Source organism: Haemorhous mexicanus, chromosome 7 (genome assembly GCF_027477595.1).
Source record: "Haemorhous mexicanus isolate bHaeMex1 chromosome 7, bHaeMex1.pri, whole genome shotgun sequence".
NCBI classification, from domain to species: Eukaryota; Metazoa; Chordata; class Aves; order Passeriformes; family Fringillidae; genus Haemorhous; species Haemorhous mexicanus.
The window spans coordinates 18,716,925-18,735,951 of NC_082347.1; the positions used below are offsets into that span (position 1 = coordinate 18,716,925).

General features: G+C 40.6%; 1 protein-coding gene across 10 annotated transcripts in view; it reads right to left on the reverse strand.

The window, feature by feature from the left end:
* The window catches only part of ZMIZ1 (zinc finger MIZ-type containing 1), a 337,415-nt gene that overhangs the window by 33,790 nt on the left and 284,598 nt on the right, over positions 1-19,027 (reverse strand). For all 10 annotated transcript variants that reach the window (XM_059851282.1, XM_059851278.1, XM_059851280.1 and 7 more), the window contains 3 exons: positions 17,706-17,850; positions 2,494-2,608; positions 94-311 (listed from right to left, as the gene is read on the reverse strand). In XM_059851282.1, the coding sequence (XP_059707265.1) occupies positions 94-311; positions 2,494-2,608; positions 17,706-17,850 (478 nt within the window). The remainder of the gene's footprint in view (positions 1-93; positions 312-2,493; positions 2,609-17,705; positions 17,851-19,027) is intronic.

Below are 19,027 nucleotides of genomic sequence, written 5' to 3' on the forward strand. Positions count from 1 at the left end.
TTAAAATAAGCCCATGACACTTCTGCCAGGTCACTAAAACAAGCTTTATCAAGTATTTACATCCATTTTCCACCTCAGAGAAGTAAATCTTACCTGCCACCAAAACCTCCACTTCCAGGATAATTGGGTCGCCCATACATGCCCTGCTGTATGTATGGCTGAGTGGAGCCTGCCTTGGCTGAAAATTGTTGCTGCTGTCCAGCAAACTGAGGGGAATTGATTCCAGGGTTGCTGGTTGTCATCCCAGAAGCCATGGGATTTCCTGCTGGGTTCATAGGGTTGTTAGCATTTGCCATTGGATTTCCCAGCACCTGCAAGAAGGAACACAAGAGTAAGGGGCTTTACCTTGAACTACTTCAAGCAAATTAAGTTGATTTGCTGCAGTTGCTAAATTAAAACATAACCACCTGTACTCTGAACTCTAATGAGCACAGACCTCATTGACATCTAGGTGCACATTCCTGGTGATTTCTACTCCTGCCATTTCCAAACAAACAGGTGATTTTCAACTAGATGGAAGCCAAATAAATATGCTTATTAAAAATGTTTATGAGAAAGACCTGCTACAACCATGCTGTGACCATTCATCTGACTAAAAGAAAAGACATAGGTTTTTTCTGGGGGAGGGCGGTGTGACGGGGTGAGAGCTTTTTTGTTTGATGCAGGATTTTGAAGTAACTTGGAAGTAGTCAGTCCCACTGGCACAATGCAAAGGGTACTACAGACAGAAAAATTGTGAAAGAACATATTTCAGTAGTTTAACCTATTCTTGACTCTCTAAGTAGTGTACAAAAGTCTATTGATTGTTTTTATTTCTTCTTATAAGAGTCCTCTGTTCTCTGTATAAAAGAGAACTTGTTTGCTTGTTTAAAGGATTTTTTTTCCACAAATTGCTACAATTTCCACAGAGATGTAAGTGTGGCTGTCCATGGATCACCTGCATAAGATTTCCTGAAAAGTCTCCTACTTGGGAAGACACTCAGATTTTTGCAGAAGACTAACTCAACAGCTTCAGGCATTTGAGAGAAGGAATTGGTGAACCCAGCTCATTCCTTTCCCTCGAAGAGCACAAAGACTTAGATGAAATCCTGACATTCATTTCAGTCTGCTCTGAATACCTATAACCAAGCTTCATGTTCCGGAGTTTCACCACTCCCTTGCAGTGACTCTGAAGAAGCATTTTCTTTCTTCATGCAAGAGATTTTTTCCTTCTATTGCACCTTCCTCTGAAGCACCATGAAGAGTTCAAGTAACATTACAGTACTCTTATGACAGACAAAACTCTGAGTATTTTTTTATCTTTCCTTTTACCTTTTAAAGTGTTAAAGAAACTCTATTTTCATTTTCTGGCAATATAGACCAACAAGTTTACTCAGGTACTTCTCTCCCAGGCAGGATACCTTTTCTTTTAAGGTGGTAAAGAAATCAACAATAAAAAAATATGTTATAGATCCTGTAACTGTTCCCTCTTCTGATTTCATTGAAGAAAGATTTTACCATCACCAGTGCTTACATAACTGCTGTGTGAATATCTATATGACTTGGCCTCTGAATAATTTCTTTTTCAAATGGCTCATTCCATTACAATTTCATTTTTAATTTTCTTAGCAAAATTAAAATAACAAAAAAATCCCCAGATTAGGGATCTAACACCACATGGTTGGAAAGAAGTAGAAAAGACAGGTTAGATTTATGTACCATTTGCACTCATTAAAGATGGTCAAGTGTTTTTTGTGCTTTTCACCTATGGTGTAAGCAAAGGCCAGACTGTCTGCAGGCTTAATTTGTACCACATCCCTGGGAGTGCACTATCACAAGTAATTGGTAACTTCTTCATAAAAGCTACTTCTTTTTGTATAGTATAATTTAATATACAACACAGAAGAAAAAGAGAGTTAATAGTGGAGAGAATCAAATGAAAATCCAGGAAGTATGGCGCTCACCTGGGAGCCAAGAGCCCATGCTTGTGCTCCAATGCACGTTGAAACATTTTTAAAAAGCTAGACACAGCACTAACAGGAGAGACTGGAAAGAACACAGCCTAAAATTGGTAGTTAGCAACTCAGTGTGGGATAGACTTGGTACTGAATTTCACCAGCCCACAAGTACAACACAACCCCATGTAAAATCAACAACTATCATTTGGTGAATCTAGCTAAAATTTTTACTAGAACACATTCAATCTGAATTCACAAGAGGTTTGGGAATATCCCAATCCCATGCTTTTAGTGTTGAAACCACGCAGTGCAAAACACGAGGCAAATCCAAGCCTGACATCTGCATGCAGCCAAAGGAGTGACTGACTCAAGCTCTCAGACACCTCTTGTTCAATGCCACCAAAGAGGACATGACTGGGAAAATAATGCATCATATACAACAAAGAAGACAGAGCCTCATATTGATCCCAAGAGGATTTTCCAAAATACCTTCCATTTTACAAACATTAGCAGAAATGCATATCTAGAAGGAAGGAGGCATAAAAATGAAGCTTACCTGGCTTTGAGAGGTGTTAGTCACACCCCATACTGTGGTGACCACTGACAAAGAGCCTGGAGGCTGGTTGGTATTTTGTTGCCAGGGAACAGAATCATAAGGGAAAGACCCATCACTGCAAAAACAAACATTCAGAAGGGTGAGATTTTGGAAGTTTAAACTATGACAAATTGCTGGTGGCGACAAAGGAATTAATGTCTGACTTTACCTTAACTCTCAACTCTTCCTCCACTATTAGCTTAGTATTCTCAGAGGCATGAAGTTTCTTTAACAGCAATGTGATTGTATCAAACCACATCGAATGAATGAATTCCTTGCTATATTGAAGCACAGGGCTTTTACCACAAAAAGGTCTGTTAGCAGTGAAAGTCCAAGTAAATTCAGGGGCAGAGTTTCAAACAAGGACACTAAGTCACGCAGAGGCATGCATTTTTTTTTTTTTTGCAATTCATCTCAAACTCTTCAACAATCACTGCTTCAGCTGCCTCATATCAATTCAATTAGATTTTGAGACCAGACTGCAGCTCCACTGTCTGCAGTGGGTCCCCAAATGGACAGAAAAGCCTTTAAAGCAATAGCAGTTCAACATCATTTGGAAAAGTAAATTGAAATTCAGATAGTGTTCTCCCACACGATGGATAAGCTGCATGCCAAAAACGGTATTAGCTAATCAGCATTCTAGAAAATCAACTGCAGATATACAACACATCTTTCAGATAAATATGTGGATGAGAGGATTGGGTTTTTCCATTAGCTTTGTCCACAGATACAAGCAAACATTTCTTACAGTTCTTTTCATACAAAAGCACTGGTGGTTTCAGGACGAGCCCAGGATAGGTAAGCACTTAGCGTAATTAATGAAACATCTTAAATCCAGTGAAAGTAACTATCAATCCTATGACCATAAAATACATTCCACTTGAAATTTACTCATTCTTGTACTATTAACTTGTAAATTAGACTTCAATTTGCATATATATACACATATACTCAGGTGGATCCTTCCTCGTCTAGATATATATGTATATATATATATATATGTATGCCATTTAGCAGACACACATTGCTCTTTCATTTTCCAACACCATTGATTTGTATTTTATTTCAAGAACTGCATTTTTGTCTTGACTACCAGCTATCACCAAAAATTCTATCGAGGCCCAACTTGCCTAAAGAATCTCTTCAGGCTCTACATGCACTCTATCAACGTGCTTCAAAGCCTGCTCACTCTCCCGTGACCCCAGACTGTGCTCCAGGCTCGGACCACTCCTTCCTTTTGTGCTGTGAGCAAGAATCAAGGACTACCCCTGTGTTCATTCTTTAGCCTGCTCATAACACCAAGTGTGAACCATTTAAGAACAGGAATTGCTCTGCACAAAGCGTGCATGTGTGTGATAAAAACTGCCTCTGTCCCGAGTAACAAATAATGTAATAGCAGCAGCAACGGTGTAAATGAAGCAGCAAATACATTTCACAAACAGCTAGGAAATTTCAAACAAATTCCACAATGCTCTGCCAGCACACCAGCAATGTATTAGAACATAACTGTGAATTTGAACTGACCTATTTGCTTCAAAGTACCCATATTCAATCAAGGAATAAAATCACGCAAAAATTTAAATTAGAGGAAAGAGTAATAATCCCTAACAAATAATTAGAGAAAACTAATGGTAAATGATAATTCTCTGTAAGATGCCTGACATGTCATGTTTACACTGACAGCATCCATATAAACCAGTGTGTGAATAAGATCATACTGAACACCTTGCAACCACTAAGTCCTGCTAGCCCACGTTTCTTTAAAATATTTTCTCTTAGAATCTTGCCCCTCTGACTTGGAGGCTCAGACAATGGCTTCAGTGACTAATATTTGCAAGTGACGCAATGCAAGTCCCTCCACCAGCATGGAGACAAATGATGACTAACCCAGAATTTGTGACTGCTATTAAGATTTCCTCTTTTATCCTGCTCTGAATGATGCCTCCTACTTTACTTCCTTCTCTGACTGTTTCTGATGATGTCTGCTCTGTGATTTGTTTGGATATTTATGGCACATATGAGTGTTCATGCACTTCAGTGACTACAAAGAAGCTCTCTCCATGACACAAGCAGTGAAAGGGCTCACTGCAGACATTCCTCTCTATTCCCCACTGATGTGCTGTGGACAGGTAATAAAAACTTAGGAGCATGGCAAATATTTTGCAAGTGTATGAGTAAATGAGAAGGGTAATGACAGACAGGAATCAAACCACAGAGTCACTAAAGATTCTTCTAATGCAAATATACCGTACAGTTTGTAAACACACTCCAACTTAGAGCAAGCAATGCTTCAGCCTGCTGTTAAGAAATTATAATTATTACTTCACTTTCTTTGCCTCCTAAGCATGTTCCTCTTACCCGTTCCTCTCCTTTACAGTATGCAGAAGGGACTGCATGTATCCTTCCCCCATAGTTTTCAGTGGTAGTCAGATCATTTGTCCAGTGAAAGGCTACACTGGGTTCTCAAACACTATATAATCACTTAATCCTAATTATAAATACTGAGTAAATCACTCAGTTTTTATTGTATTACAGTTAAAACGGGTGACACCTCAAGAAATTGAATTGTTGACAAATAAAGCCTCCAGCACCACACAAAAAGGCCAGAAAAAGAGACCAGCTATAGATTTGTTGAGAAATATTCATTGTGCACATTGAACCACGTGGCAACCACATTATCCAACAGAGGACCTACTGTAAAATCTCAAACATTATTAATAACAAAAATCATAGCAACACTGAAATAGTGATAGATGTGCCTCACAGAACATGAACTTAAATAGCCTAATATCCATTCACTGTCCTAAACCTTGTTCCCTCAAGTTTCACCTTAGTCACCCCATGAGAAATCCAAGGCGATCTCACGGTTTGCATTCCCCAGCATTTACTGTGGCCCATCACCATTACAATGCATGTCTGAGCATGACTTTTGCCATACTGGATACAATACCCACCCTTTCTCCATCACACGAAGACTTCCTTGGTTTCAAGCAGTAAGAGGTGCTGAAACTCGTGCCGCTCAACTAGAGGATTACTTGTCCCTCCACCTCTGCTCTTTCAACTTCCATTTCTGTCCTTAAAACTACCCAAAGGAATATTCCCACCATCAAAGGAAAATCCATGTAAGTACCATAATGAAACGTGACCAATCCAATTCTCATTTGCAAAGAGCAGTGGTTTTCCCCTGTTATTATACAGAGCTGTGAATTATCCTGAAATCCCTTTCTTTAAACTTGAAAATGGCAGCCAATAAAGAAAGAAGCTTCAACCTCTTCAGCCAAAGCGAAATGCTGCCCATGACATTGTTCCTGTTGAACTGTACAAGGGTAATTAAGTCTCTCACTGCACCCTGGAGGGCAGTGAGTCAGTTTGGACTCAGCTGGAGCCCACTAAGAGAGTATTGACTAAATTTACAATAGTGCTAATGAACCTATATGTACTACTGGTCAGCATTAAAGGCCAAACAGCAGAGGAAGCCACAGAGCAAAGAGGGAGAGGGGGAGGGAAATTACTTCTGAAAGTAATGTTTCGCTACTCTGAGCTAGCAAAACTGCTATCAAGCAATGAGGAAGAATTTCTTAGCTACTAGCAAATGTACTGAACCCATCAGTAATATAACACTCATGTTGAAGGAGTACACTGGTAGTTAGGTCTAAAAAGCTTCTCTTAATCCCAGTACTAGGCAGATATCCAGTCTCAAGGAAAAGTTACAGACTTCCTGTCAGACAGAGACTGATAGATAATTCTAATAAAAGTTGCTTAATAACAAGTGACCTTTGTAGAATAAATTAATACAAGTGAATTGCTGTAGTTTATACATGATTTGTGGCATTATTTGCTGTGTTTTAAATATGTTTATGTTGTCACTAAAGCAATTATACATGTATCTGATACTCTGTTTACATGTCTTCATTCCTTGAGGAAGGAAAGATTCAGATGGCTTAGTGAAGCATGTATCCCTAGAGCATTGGCACTTTCCATATTGTGGAGGAGAGTGAAAACTGGAATTACACATTCCTGGTGATTTTCCACATCACTTGTTGAAAGGGCCAGGTGTCTAAAATACTACCTTCATAAAGCATGTACCTCTGTTTCAAACACTGTAAATCTGCCAACTACTGCACCAGATGCTGACTTTCCAAAAAAGCCTTTTCAGTCCAACCACTGACAATCAAGTTTCCCACAACTGGGCCTCCAATGGCTACTTTCTGTTGCTTACTCTCAAGCCAGCTTTGCAGTTCTGCAGGAGTATCTAACATCTCTGAAGTGCAGCCATCCTACCTGAAGGGCAGCTGACACACACAGAATTCACACCTTTAAATCTACCACCTCTATCCTAACTTTCTCAGTTGACACCAAGATGAGCAGGTAATTGCCACTGGAACACTGACTGTCATTTCTCCCACATCATCTTTTCTCACCCATGGACACCTTGAGAGGAGAGCATCTCATGACAAGGTGTCAGGTCTCAGAGAACGCCAGAGGCCAAACACGTCTTTAAAATAACACATGGCCAAAAATCAGAACGGGCAAAATACAGCCCAAAACTGGGGCTGCTGATCTGTTCCTGCCTGATGGCACCTCTCTGTGTCTGCACCGTGCTCTGCCTCTGGGCAGATGTGTGCTCAGGGTGCTCAGCACCCCTGCCTGTATTCTTGGTTGGAGCCTCTAGGTGACACTACTTTAATACAAACAAAACCATAACAATTTCCAAACAAACTCCTTGCTCCCCTCTTTCTGCCCTACAACCTGATGCATCTGCAGTGGAAAAATATCACAAATCAGAACAGGCAAGAAAGCCCCAGATAACTGAAGCATCAAGACATGAGTTTCAGGTCTGGGTTGTCTCACAAGTTAGGCAGTTTAACTTCTTTCATTTAGGTTTAGTTTTTTTAATTTGGATTTCTTGAGAGAACACCACTCCTGTAGCTTTATTTATTAATATGGATTCAGTTGGCAAGCCTTCTTGATTAGGGCACCACCATGAACCTAACAACAGAAATTGGGGAAAAAAAATGGGGAAAAAAGGTAGCTTAAGTCCTTTCTGTAGCATTTTAATATTTCATACCAAAAAGGCAGTTCAAATTCAGTATCTGCACTGCACCATGCAAACCTCAATATGACTCAATAAGATAGGACTCCCTGACAATTTATTCAGAAATTACAAATCAAATGTATTTTTTTTTTTTTCCTTTTGGTCAAAGTTCCACTGAAAATATCCCCGGCCTTGTGTATTAATTCAAGAAAACCCCACTGTGACAACTAAAACCCAGAATTTGTTTTCACTTACTGCCAATCAAAAATGTTTTGGAGATCTGCTTTTATTTTCTTTGTGAAAACCACTAGATATTTAAAAGGAAACAACTGACTTGTCATTTTTCATTGATATTCTTTTCCAAAGAAACAAAACCAGCACCTCCCCACCTGAGATACATGCACCATCTTCATGCACTTACAGTGCTCGGCCAATGTGTTTCAGCTTGAACACCTAAGATTAGTTTATAGTCCAGGTGACAGTTACTATGAACACATTACTATTCAAAACCACAAATCACAAAATCCAACTGAGTTATCCCCTGACCTTTTGTGCTGTGTTTTCCATAGGCTCTGTAAACCACTCTATGCAATTTGTTGTCTGTTCACATAGAGGAACATGGCAGAGCCAGGAGACACCAATGTGGGAAGAACATGAAGACCACTTACAGTCAGCAAGGATATATGATGACACATTGTAAAGGAAACAAAGAGTAAGTACCTCTGTACATCACACATGGTGTACAGAACCAAACTAAAAGCTGATGTTGTGTGCAGGCACCCTAAACTTTTTACATTCAAGATGAGGAAAGCAAGAGGGCGGTGTAGTCAGTCTGTATACTAATAAGTGACTTCAGATGGCTAGCAAGAATTAGCTTTTGACTGATGCCATCTCTGTGATTCACACCTTCCTGAAATACATCCCTCTATTTTGCATTATTATCTGAAGATGTTTAAATTGTATTGGCATAAATCATGGCACCATCCTGCATTTCACTAAGCAAACGTCTAAAACAGAATCCCATCCAAATCACTGGGTGTTTTTATGTAATGTTAAAATGAAAAAAGCCAATTTGGAAGTACTCTACAAGACTTTATTTCCCTCTACTTCTTAATGATGTGACTACAAACATCCAGATTTTACAAAGAAAATACACAGTTCCAAAAAATATCCCATCATGATTTCTCAAGTCTGTTGATTCCCTCCACTCTTTCCAACTAGATGAGTATGTTCTCTAACTCTTTCAAAAGCTTTGATTCTCCCAACTCCAAATGCACAGCAGATCCATACCTAGTCCTTGCCTAAGAAAGAATTACCTCAAGTGTTTTTTCAGTACTGGATGAAAAGGAAGACCAAAAGCAGTTAGAAATTTCATAATTTACTGTACAAAGAAGGAGGCTGTTTTCTGGCAAACTGTATGCAAACCCAGAAACACTCTGAACCCCTTCTAGGTGAGCAGATGCAGGCAAAGCAGTCAAAAGGTGAAGGCAACAAGCCATTTATCAGCTCAGTGGTTTGGATGGCACCTGCTGCTAGCAGGTGGCTATCACCCCCTGCCTCTGCTCTTTTAAATATCCACACACACATTGATAATAACCATTCATGCAGCCACACACACATATGCAGGCATTTGCGTGGAGACTGAGACAGCAAAACCAAGCTGGCAGTTCAGCAGGTGATACAAAGTACCTCTGGAAGCTGAAAGCCCTTAACTTTTTCTTTATATTTGTGACAAGGCCTGCGAGGCCTGCATGACTTATGACTGCACAAGGCGGGAATGCTGCCTTCCATTTCACACCAGGTTGCTACAGATCGGGCTGTGACACGCTCGCTGCTGTGCTTCCTTACTCTACACTCAGTGTCATCACTTAGAGCCATGCCTGCAAGTCTCATGCTGCTCAGCAAGTTACTGCATCTGATTTTAACTCCTGAAATTAGAAAAATGCATTAGGCCAAATAATTAGATTAATTCTTAAGTTTTTTAACCTGCAAAAACCCACATTTCCCCTGCATGCACACACGGTCCTGCTTCGCTACAGATTTCATATATGTCCATGCACATGTGTGTGCACACGCAAAGATACAGAGATAATGCAACTTATTTCTGTCCATGTGGAATAAACGATCACAGCTATGCAGGTAAGAAACAAAAATGTTACTGAGACCCACTCCTGCCTCTAAGAAGCAGAAGGGGTTACATTGTCTGGCATGGGGACCACAGCATCCATCTGATAAAAGGAAAAAAGATTAAACCATCACACCCAGCTCTATTGTCACACAAGTAGACCATGCAATGCATTACTACAGCCCAGATTACAGTTACAAAATCCACCGGTAACAGCCCTGCTATTAACATGCCACCTGTTACCTTTTACAAAATGCTGAAATTATCTTATGATCGTTTTCAGCTTGACAAATGCAGTTTAATCTTTATTGCATCTCACAGCACAGACCTGCTTCATCCATGTCTTATTTATCTCACGTGTGTCGGAATGCAACCCCGAGCCCTCAGTCCCCCCCTGCCACCAGGCATTCCTTCTGCTCTGCTTTATCAATATACCTGGGTTTCCATATCCGACTGCTCCTTTACAATAAAAAACACACCCACCCAGTATTCTACCATTGCCTGTTGCCTTGGTAATCCAAATGCCTGGGTACTCGCTGATTATCGGCGAATGAGACTCGCATTGTTCACACCGCAGCGCGTCTGCTATGTTAATGTGAGATAATGGCAGCCAGAAGACTCCTTTTGTTCCCAGCTTTGCTGTTTATTCATAGTGCCTGGAGGTCAGCGACTGCTACAACAACCGGGGAAGGAACCGCTGAGAGCGTGAGCAGATTCCACTTCTGCTTCTGCCTCTGAGACAGGGGGAAACACGAGCAGCCCCGCACAGCGAGAAGGGCACCGGGAGCTCTGCAGTCTGACTCACGCAAGGTGTAGCAGGCGGCTCGGAGGAAGATGTGATGGACTTGCACTTCCGAGATTTTAGATGAAGCTGATTTACGCTCCCCGACAACAGAAAAAAACCGCTTTCTTCGAGAGGCACGGCGGGAAGGGAGGGAGAGAGGGAGGAGGGGGCAGCACAGCACCGCCGCAACTTACGGGAAGCGAGCCGGGCTGGGGGCTCGGGGCTGGCCGGGGAGCAGGGACAGCCCTGGCGAACCCCTGCGGGCAGCGGCCGGGCCGGGACCGGCGGGCCGGGGGGAGCGCCCGGAGCGCGGCGGGCGGGGACGGAGCGGCCGGGCAGGGCAGGGCAGGGGCAGGGCAGGGGCAGGGCAGGGCAGGGCAGGGCAGGGGCAGTCCGGGCGGGACAGCACAGGGGTAGTAGGTCTGAGAAGCGTCTCCCCGAGCCGTCTCCGCGCTCTGCCTGCCTGTCAGGGTAGTTTGGAAATGCTGTTGGTGACACAGGGACACGGGCAAACAAACAGTCACATCGCATCTCCCCTGACGCGTTAAGTGGGAACTGAGAGCACGAACAGGCTGTGGTACCTTCCCCGCATTCCCAGCTGGGTGGAGACGAGGACATTCAAGACGGTGCCCCGGCTGGTGCGCTGCTCCTCAGCCCCGGAACAGCCCTTTCATGGGAAGAGACCACAGACTCCTGCTGAAGGCAGTGCCAGTATCTAATTAATGTCACCGACCCATCTGCCCAGGTTGCCGTTGCGCTCTGTCTGCCGAGCAGGCTTTGTTGTCATATCTAGTGAAAACCAGCCAGGAGTGTCTTAGCTTGAATTGCTAACCCTTGGGGTTTTTTTAAGGGAAACCATTAGTAAAGCCCTCCACCATTGCAAATAGTAATGACTATTTCCTTTTCTTCTCTCTGCGATTCTGAGAGATTTGAGAATCCAAGTGTACGGGAGTAGCAGGAATACAACAATTGACAAAACTGAGCACCAGGAATTCACTCCTTTTGTAATCTATTTACAGAGAAATCCTGTGGAGGGTGACATTTTCATGTAAGTGAATGAATAACAGATACATGTAAAGAAAAGGCATCAAGAAAAATATCAAGTCTTAGACAAAATATACATCTGGGATCCTGCTGCTAAATTATCCAAAAATACCCCAAAATCGTTTAAAAAGACAAGGTATTTGCCGTAATTTATGTCAGTAATTTTTACGTGCCAGACTGTGAGCTCCCTCCCTGCTCAGAAGCCATGTCACCTCCTGGCAGGCAGGCTGGAGCGCGATGCTCACAGCACGGGTACCCAGAAAACAGCTACTCACACTGAACTGCCCTGTGCCGAGCCACGGGCTGGCCCTCCTCCAGCCCTTCTGCACCTGCAAACGACTGCTACACCTCTCAGGTGGACCTGATGCTGGGCAGGTTGGAGGGCACTGACGTGGTTCTGATGTTCCCTATCCAAAGGCGTTCAATCCAGTTAAAAGACTCCCAATGATTTCAATTAGTTTTGCAACAAAGGGCTAGGCAAAGTATAGCTTTCAGTGTCACCACATGCTTATCGTGCTGACAGTCAAAAAGGTTAAAAACCAGGGGTGCTGCCACAGTTAAATGAATTTTAACCCTACTGCCACCAGAAATCAGTTGGTTTCATTGAGAACAAGTGACAGAAGGTACCTTTCCAATATGCTTGAAGAGGAAAATCATATACACTCAGCACATATCACCTGCTTTTGAGAGCCGACCTCATGCAAAGAGCCGTACCCCTGTGATAATTACTAAACAGAAATCACCATTGATCAGACATTTTCAGGAATTTGCTGTTCAATATGGCCCAAACATGAGAATGATACCTGTCTATTCAAAGCTGTTGCTGTATTTTAAAAATTAACACAGACAGCACAAAGCCTGAGAAGATCAGATTTTGCCTCAGTCAGCAGACAGACCTTAGGTAATATTTGCCTAGTGTTTACTTTTAAAAATATCAGCTGGCACTTTTTAGTTTTAAAAAACCCCCACAAACTAACACCATAAGACTACAACATCTACAGGAAAAATATAGAGTATATAGCCATTTATATGTACTTATCAGAAAAAAATCCCACAAAATTATAGTAGTCCAGCTACATATTAGTTTTATTACAACAGCACTCACTTTGACTCATCAATCATGAGAGAAGACCTATTTTCACATCTGTAAAAGGTTCTGTATACACAAGAAAAGATGATTCTTATCTGATACCTTTTACCAAGCATGTAAAGAATACATATTTGAAATCAAGTTACCCATTACTATTTACCGTTACCACAAGAACTGACCACTAACTTATCTAAAATGAAATGCAGATTTCTCACATGAAATATTCAATATTTAATTATTAACAGCTAATAGTTACACTCATCAATTTTCAAGGAGAAGGTACTCATAATTTTCTTTTAGCTTCAACAGGCTAGAGGTTTTCTTCCATCTCCTCCCCATTAAGTGTATGTGATAAAATTAGTATCAGTAGTTTCACTTAGAGGATGAGATGGACAACTCTTGGGACAATACTAGGGAGCAATTAGTAATTAGTTTTATCTTTGCAATGCTTAGAGCATAAGCAGACTATTCTGAAGAAATTTTCTGTTTTTTTTTTTCCTTTAAGGAATGACTCTTCTACAGAAACATTTCTTGATTCTGAATTCTTCCCTATTCTCTCCTGATGGTAAATATTAACATCTCTTGACAGAAAGGAAACTGGAAAAAACAGGAAAGCTACTTTTGCAGAATCAGAAGTAATACATGTTTCTTTACTGGGTAGAGTATATTCTCTTATATTAGGATTTACCATCTGTTCAGTCCCTAATTATATTTATTTCACAGCTCCACAACTAGAAAGATGAAAAGGAGTTGAAACAATTTTATCTTTTACCTCCAGAGTTATGAATTCATTTGCAAAGTTTGGCCCTGCAGGCCAGAGCCACAAGACACAATGGAGCAACCCTGACTTCAAACTGATGTATAAACCATGCACAATGTGCCTGTTTTCATAAAAGTGTGTATGTGCTGCACCTGACCTCATCCAGACTTTTCTGAAGTGACTATCACTGTTGGTCAAAACAGCCTATGATGCAAAATTGAAAAGGTAGCAGCCTTTACAGAACTTCTGACACTGTTTGTACTAGTATGTTTTAACCAGTTCACTCCTGATTGTTAACAATGCAAGAGCCAGTCCTTACCACTCAGTAAAAATTTAGACAGAATTCTTTTCCAACAGCTCCTACTAAAGTTTGAAAGTTCAGCTCTTAGTGAGGTTTAAATTGGAAGAATAAAAGGACAAAACAAGCATTAAAAACAATCACTCTTTTAAAGCAAGTCTAGCCACTAAAAGGTATTTATGATTGCCTGAACTTAAAACATTAATTATCGTAAATAACACATCTACTGTATGATTGAATTAATGCTTCACTTCATCTACTGTTCAATTTTCTCTAAACGTTTGGCACTAAGTAATTTGTGATAAAAACAACATTCTCTTCATATATTTCATCAAGCATGACTGTCCTATAGAGGCATTACCACCCTTTGGTCACTAACTGTGAGACAGCTGGCAATTAATACATAAGACCAAAATTTGGAGCGAGAGTGAAGGCAGTAAGAACCCTACAGATGCTCATGACAACACACTAAACTGCAACTAACAGCTGTCTACTTCTAGGTGGTTTTGTTGACAAATAAGCTTTATTACAAGCTGTGCAAGAAATGAGAAGCCCCCCCCAGAGCTTGCCTGAGTCAGACTGACATGAAAATGAACCAGGGTGCAATTCCTGCTGGGATTGATTGGAACTGTACCCATTTCAATCAAGATTCAATTTGATACACATGTAGAGGTCCACCACTTAATGTAATGAAGTGTTAGGCAGGAACCTCCTCAAAGCATTGGAAGGTGTATAATGACAATAATTTGTACTTATAACAGAGTTTGCCAAAGACCTTATATTTATTCAAAAATCAGCCACCTTGAGTAGTATCTGTTATTACAGACAGTTTGTCAGATTGGAAAACTATAACACAAATAATTACCCTGCAAGCTAGAAAGCATGAAATTTCACTCCCATGCAGAAGGACTAGCCAGAAGACTAACAGCTGTCCTTAAGTTCCCCATAAATCCATTAAAAAGGACTTTATTACAGCTTATACTGGATTAAGGAGGTGGATAGGTCCTACACTGGTCTTTCAATACAGAAGTTAACTCACATGGATCAGTAAAAAGGTCTAAGGCAAAAAAAAATTTCACACTCAAGTTTGAACTGACTTCTAGACTGCAAAGACTTAAAAAAGCCCTGAGACTGGGAGGTTCTTTTTGACAATCCAGTGCTCATTCTGTTCACAAAGCATAGGAGTTTGCAATCCAACCAACTGCCCTGAATTACACAGCAGGTATTCAGCTGAATTTTTTTCTATATGCAACACTTGACCATTCTGTTAACGAAAACTAAATTTAGAAAGAAATTAACAATAAAATCCCTACTCTGAAAGCATTTGTTGCATGTGTGCACATCCTCAGATGGCTTACATTCTGCTCTCTCTAAGTGCATTTAACCAACAGTAACACTACGAAAGCCCTCCTTGATCAGTCTACTTCAGTTTTCTCTCATAGCTCAATTAACTTTTAAAAATCAAAGATTGTCCCTAAGAACAGGCCAGACCTGAATTACTTTCTAGTGTAAGTGCCCACAGTTTATTAAATATGAATCCTTAGATTTAGATTCTTGTGATGCATTATTGAGTCACAATTTATTTTAAATAGCTGAGCCCTGTTTCAACTTTGAGACTAGGTAACTGTGTTTCTGTAGTGCCTGCTACATCAGGATTCTAGTCCCCTGACCAGAGTTCTGGGTAATTTTGTTGCTAGTAAAAGGAATAGCAGAAAAAGCTCTGTGTGCAGTATTCAAGATCATCTGATGATGGGGAAGGATTTAATTGTGTGTCTAATGATAATCAGCAGCTCACATATATATCTACATTGCCTTTGTTGAGTAAGGTTCTTGCATATGGTCTTGGTTGTTCTAATTTAATCTCTAGTTCTTTTACAAAATTTGAAGTAGCTGGCTACATTAATTGTTTCAGGAAATACAAAGCATACTTTTTTTGTTTTGTTTGAATTGACAGAAAAGTCTTGTGGATTAGAGATAAGATACTGTGAACTTTAATGCTAAGCTTTTGACCCAAATGTTATCTAATGCAAATACAAATGGTGCTTCATCAACAGCTTCATCATTGATTGTAGTTAATACTGTACTTAATGGCTTTTCATCTTTTGTTCAATTAAAACAAATAGAAAACTCAATTCTTCTTCACACTATTCTTCACCACTGTCTTAGAGGCTGATTACAAAACATACATGAAAATAAACAATTCCAAGTGGAAAAAGAAGTTGGACATCTCATTCTAAGGTACCACCTGAGAGATTTTGAGCAGTTACAGTTAAATTACAGACAACAGCACACACCAAAGCAGTGATGCAAGTATTCCAAATCCCAAAGTGGCTGCTGCAGTTATTGTATATAAGAAGTTATGCCACAGAAATTCTGTTTCTAGAGGGGCATCTCATAGGTAAAGAGGAGTAATTTAGAAATTGCTCCCAGTGTCTTCCCCAGTAGGGCATTCCAAGGGCAATACTCGAGAGAAATATGCAGGAACTGCCTATACTGGGCAGGCTGCTCTACTACAGGCAGGATTTCGGATGACTCAGTACTGCTGGAAATGCTGGTATTTAGGTTTAGTAGAAGAAAGTATTTCTTCTTTGACATGTGACAGTTTCAGTGGAAAATTGCCACGAAAGAAGTGAGTTGTGCCTATCTTATCTATTATCTAGTAATGTAGCACACAGCCCCTGTGAGATAGTCTTACTTTATAGACTCTAGAGGAACAGAGGCTAAAAGGTCAAATGAGAATCAGGCATCTAAAAACTACAAAACTACACCAAAGAGAGCACATATACTGCACCACATTCTCTGCAGACTAGCCACTAATTCCACTTTGTCTTCTGAAAAGCTTCTCCCAAGTGTAAAATTATTTTAAAATATTAAGTTTTCTTTGGTTTTTGGGTTTTTTGTTTTTTTTGTTAAGTGTATTTACAATCAGTCATTTAATAAGCAACTAAAAAAGAGGAAATTGAGGTACTCTGAAAAGCCAGTGATGATATATTAATTATACTTCAAAAAAAGGACTTTATTTATTCTCAAGGGCTAAAATAAAAGGCATAGTTATTGCGTGGTTTTCCCATAAATGCAACAAAAATTATGAAAAACTATCCAACCCAAACCCCCAAATTTGTTTTCAGACAAATTTGCATATGCAAATGCACTGGTACAAAGATGTCCCTAAGCTCCACTCTAACACAAAAGTTCAAGTTAGTTAGGCTATCACAGAACTTAGGTACAAGGAATTCAGACTCATTACACTCTCATAGTCCTTTACTAACAAAAAAACTCTACACTAAAACAAATTTATACTATTTGTGATTTTTTTTTAATGTGATGCTGAGGTAAAGAAAGCCTTCAAAAAAACCTCCCAGAAACATAAATCACGGAATGAATGCTCAATCCTGTCTACACTTTATCTCCAGCTTTTGCTTTGACCTAGGTTGTGCAGACAAGAGTTACAAATAGTGATCCCTCTACATAATTTGGTAATCAAAGGCTTCACATCATCTTCTTTCAGTGTCCTTTAACGTCCATGTTTTCTCTAAATTAACACAGCACACAAGTGCTGTCTGATCCTCATCTGATACAAGAGCATACAGAACATCCTCTATGGCTACACCCACAGTACAATTGCTTTGCATGCAATACATTTCCAATGATGGTTAAAACACAGAACATCAGTGAAATGTTTTCAACATCAAGAAAAGCCAATTGTATTTAAATAAACGTCAGGCAAGTGTCTGATGAGAGACACGATGTACAAGTTTATCTCTAGGGCATGACTTGAAGCTTGAAAGCACGCCCACTTGATCTGAGCACAGATTTGAAAACAGAGGTGTCACTTCACTATGCGTGGGGCAATAGCAAAGAGAAAATCTGAGTTTCTTTAGTGCTTGCTGCAATCACAGACACCCTGTTGTCCGTAGTGCTGAGCAGCACATGAAGCAGTTGTTGCTCCCCCCAGCAGTGGTAACAAGCATTTCAAGGAGCAGATCTGTCACACAACACGCTGTCCAGCCTGTGCTGTGGGCTGGGCCCAGACTCACCTGTGAGAGAGGGTGGGTTTCATGGAGCTCATAGAGTTCATGGGGGGTTGCATGGGGAGCTTCCCGGGAGGATCGTTCTGCCGGCTTTTCTGGTGGCGAAGCAGCAAGAGCCGTCCCAGCTCCTCACACCACGATGAAAGCAGTGCTGTGCAAACAGAACAAATGACAGTGAGCACACATCTGAGGAACCAGCACAGCCCAGTGCAGGTGCAAGCCACTGTAACAGGAGTCATGACCTGGACAAACACCACAGGTGCAAAGCTTGTCCATGAACCACCACTCACACCTTTATCCTATCAGAGTCTGTAATTGCCCTACACTATCATAAGAACATTTTTACCCAAGTTACAAACATTCTGCGTAGCCCAGGAGGTACAAGAGAACTTGTCTGAGTAGCACAGAGATGAAGAATGGATGAAGCAAAAGGACATGGGATAGCTGTAACAAATGAAGTAAGATGCAGAATAATTCATCTCACACTAACAGAAACATAACAAAAACATAGAGAAGACATCATTTACAGAGGGGAGCAAAGAAAAAACATCTCTTTTCTGTTCAGCTGGTTTTTTTCATAAGATTAATTGGAGAGAAATCCATGTGCACAAATTAATTTCCAAACCTGCTATGAGCTACCAGTCTTGAATAGATAAACAGGAGAATGATGTATGGATACAAAGTTAGGCACTTAAATCTATATCTGACCCAGCACAACCCCTAAATGTGTATTTCCATTATGTGCCTAATCTTGTAGTCAATGAGGGTAATTCTGTGCTTACAGGAAAATCATGCTTATGAACTATGAAGATACAGAGATTTCTTAGAGGGAAGAAGAACTTGCAACTCTTTCTAACGACATGAAAGGGGTCATTATACCTGAAAATGTGGCCTCTCCCTTATGCACCCACACTCAGAAAAGACCAGGCCCTGTTATAGAAACCACCTATTCTGCAGTAAGCAGAGCCCCAGAAAGTGACCGCACTGCTCCGATGGATGCACCCAGCCAAGACGCCCCACTGAAGCCTCCAGCAACATCCACAGGAGCTTTAAAGCTATCTACTTAATTCCAGCATCAGAAGAGGCTCTGGTAAAAAGTCAACCAGGTATGAGAACACAGTGAGGAGTTAAACTGAAACAAAGTGCAGACTAATTGAAAAATCCTGCAGTGGAAAGAAATCAACTTTTCAAGTGCAAGTGCTTGGGCTTTTTTTCTTCTTTAAAGGATGCTTTACAAAACCCTCAGAACAAAAAATGCTTCATGTTTAATTTTTAACTAAGTGCCTTCCTGAGGTGTTGCAGACTGAACACAAATCAACAGATTATAT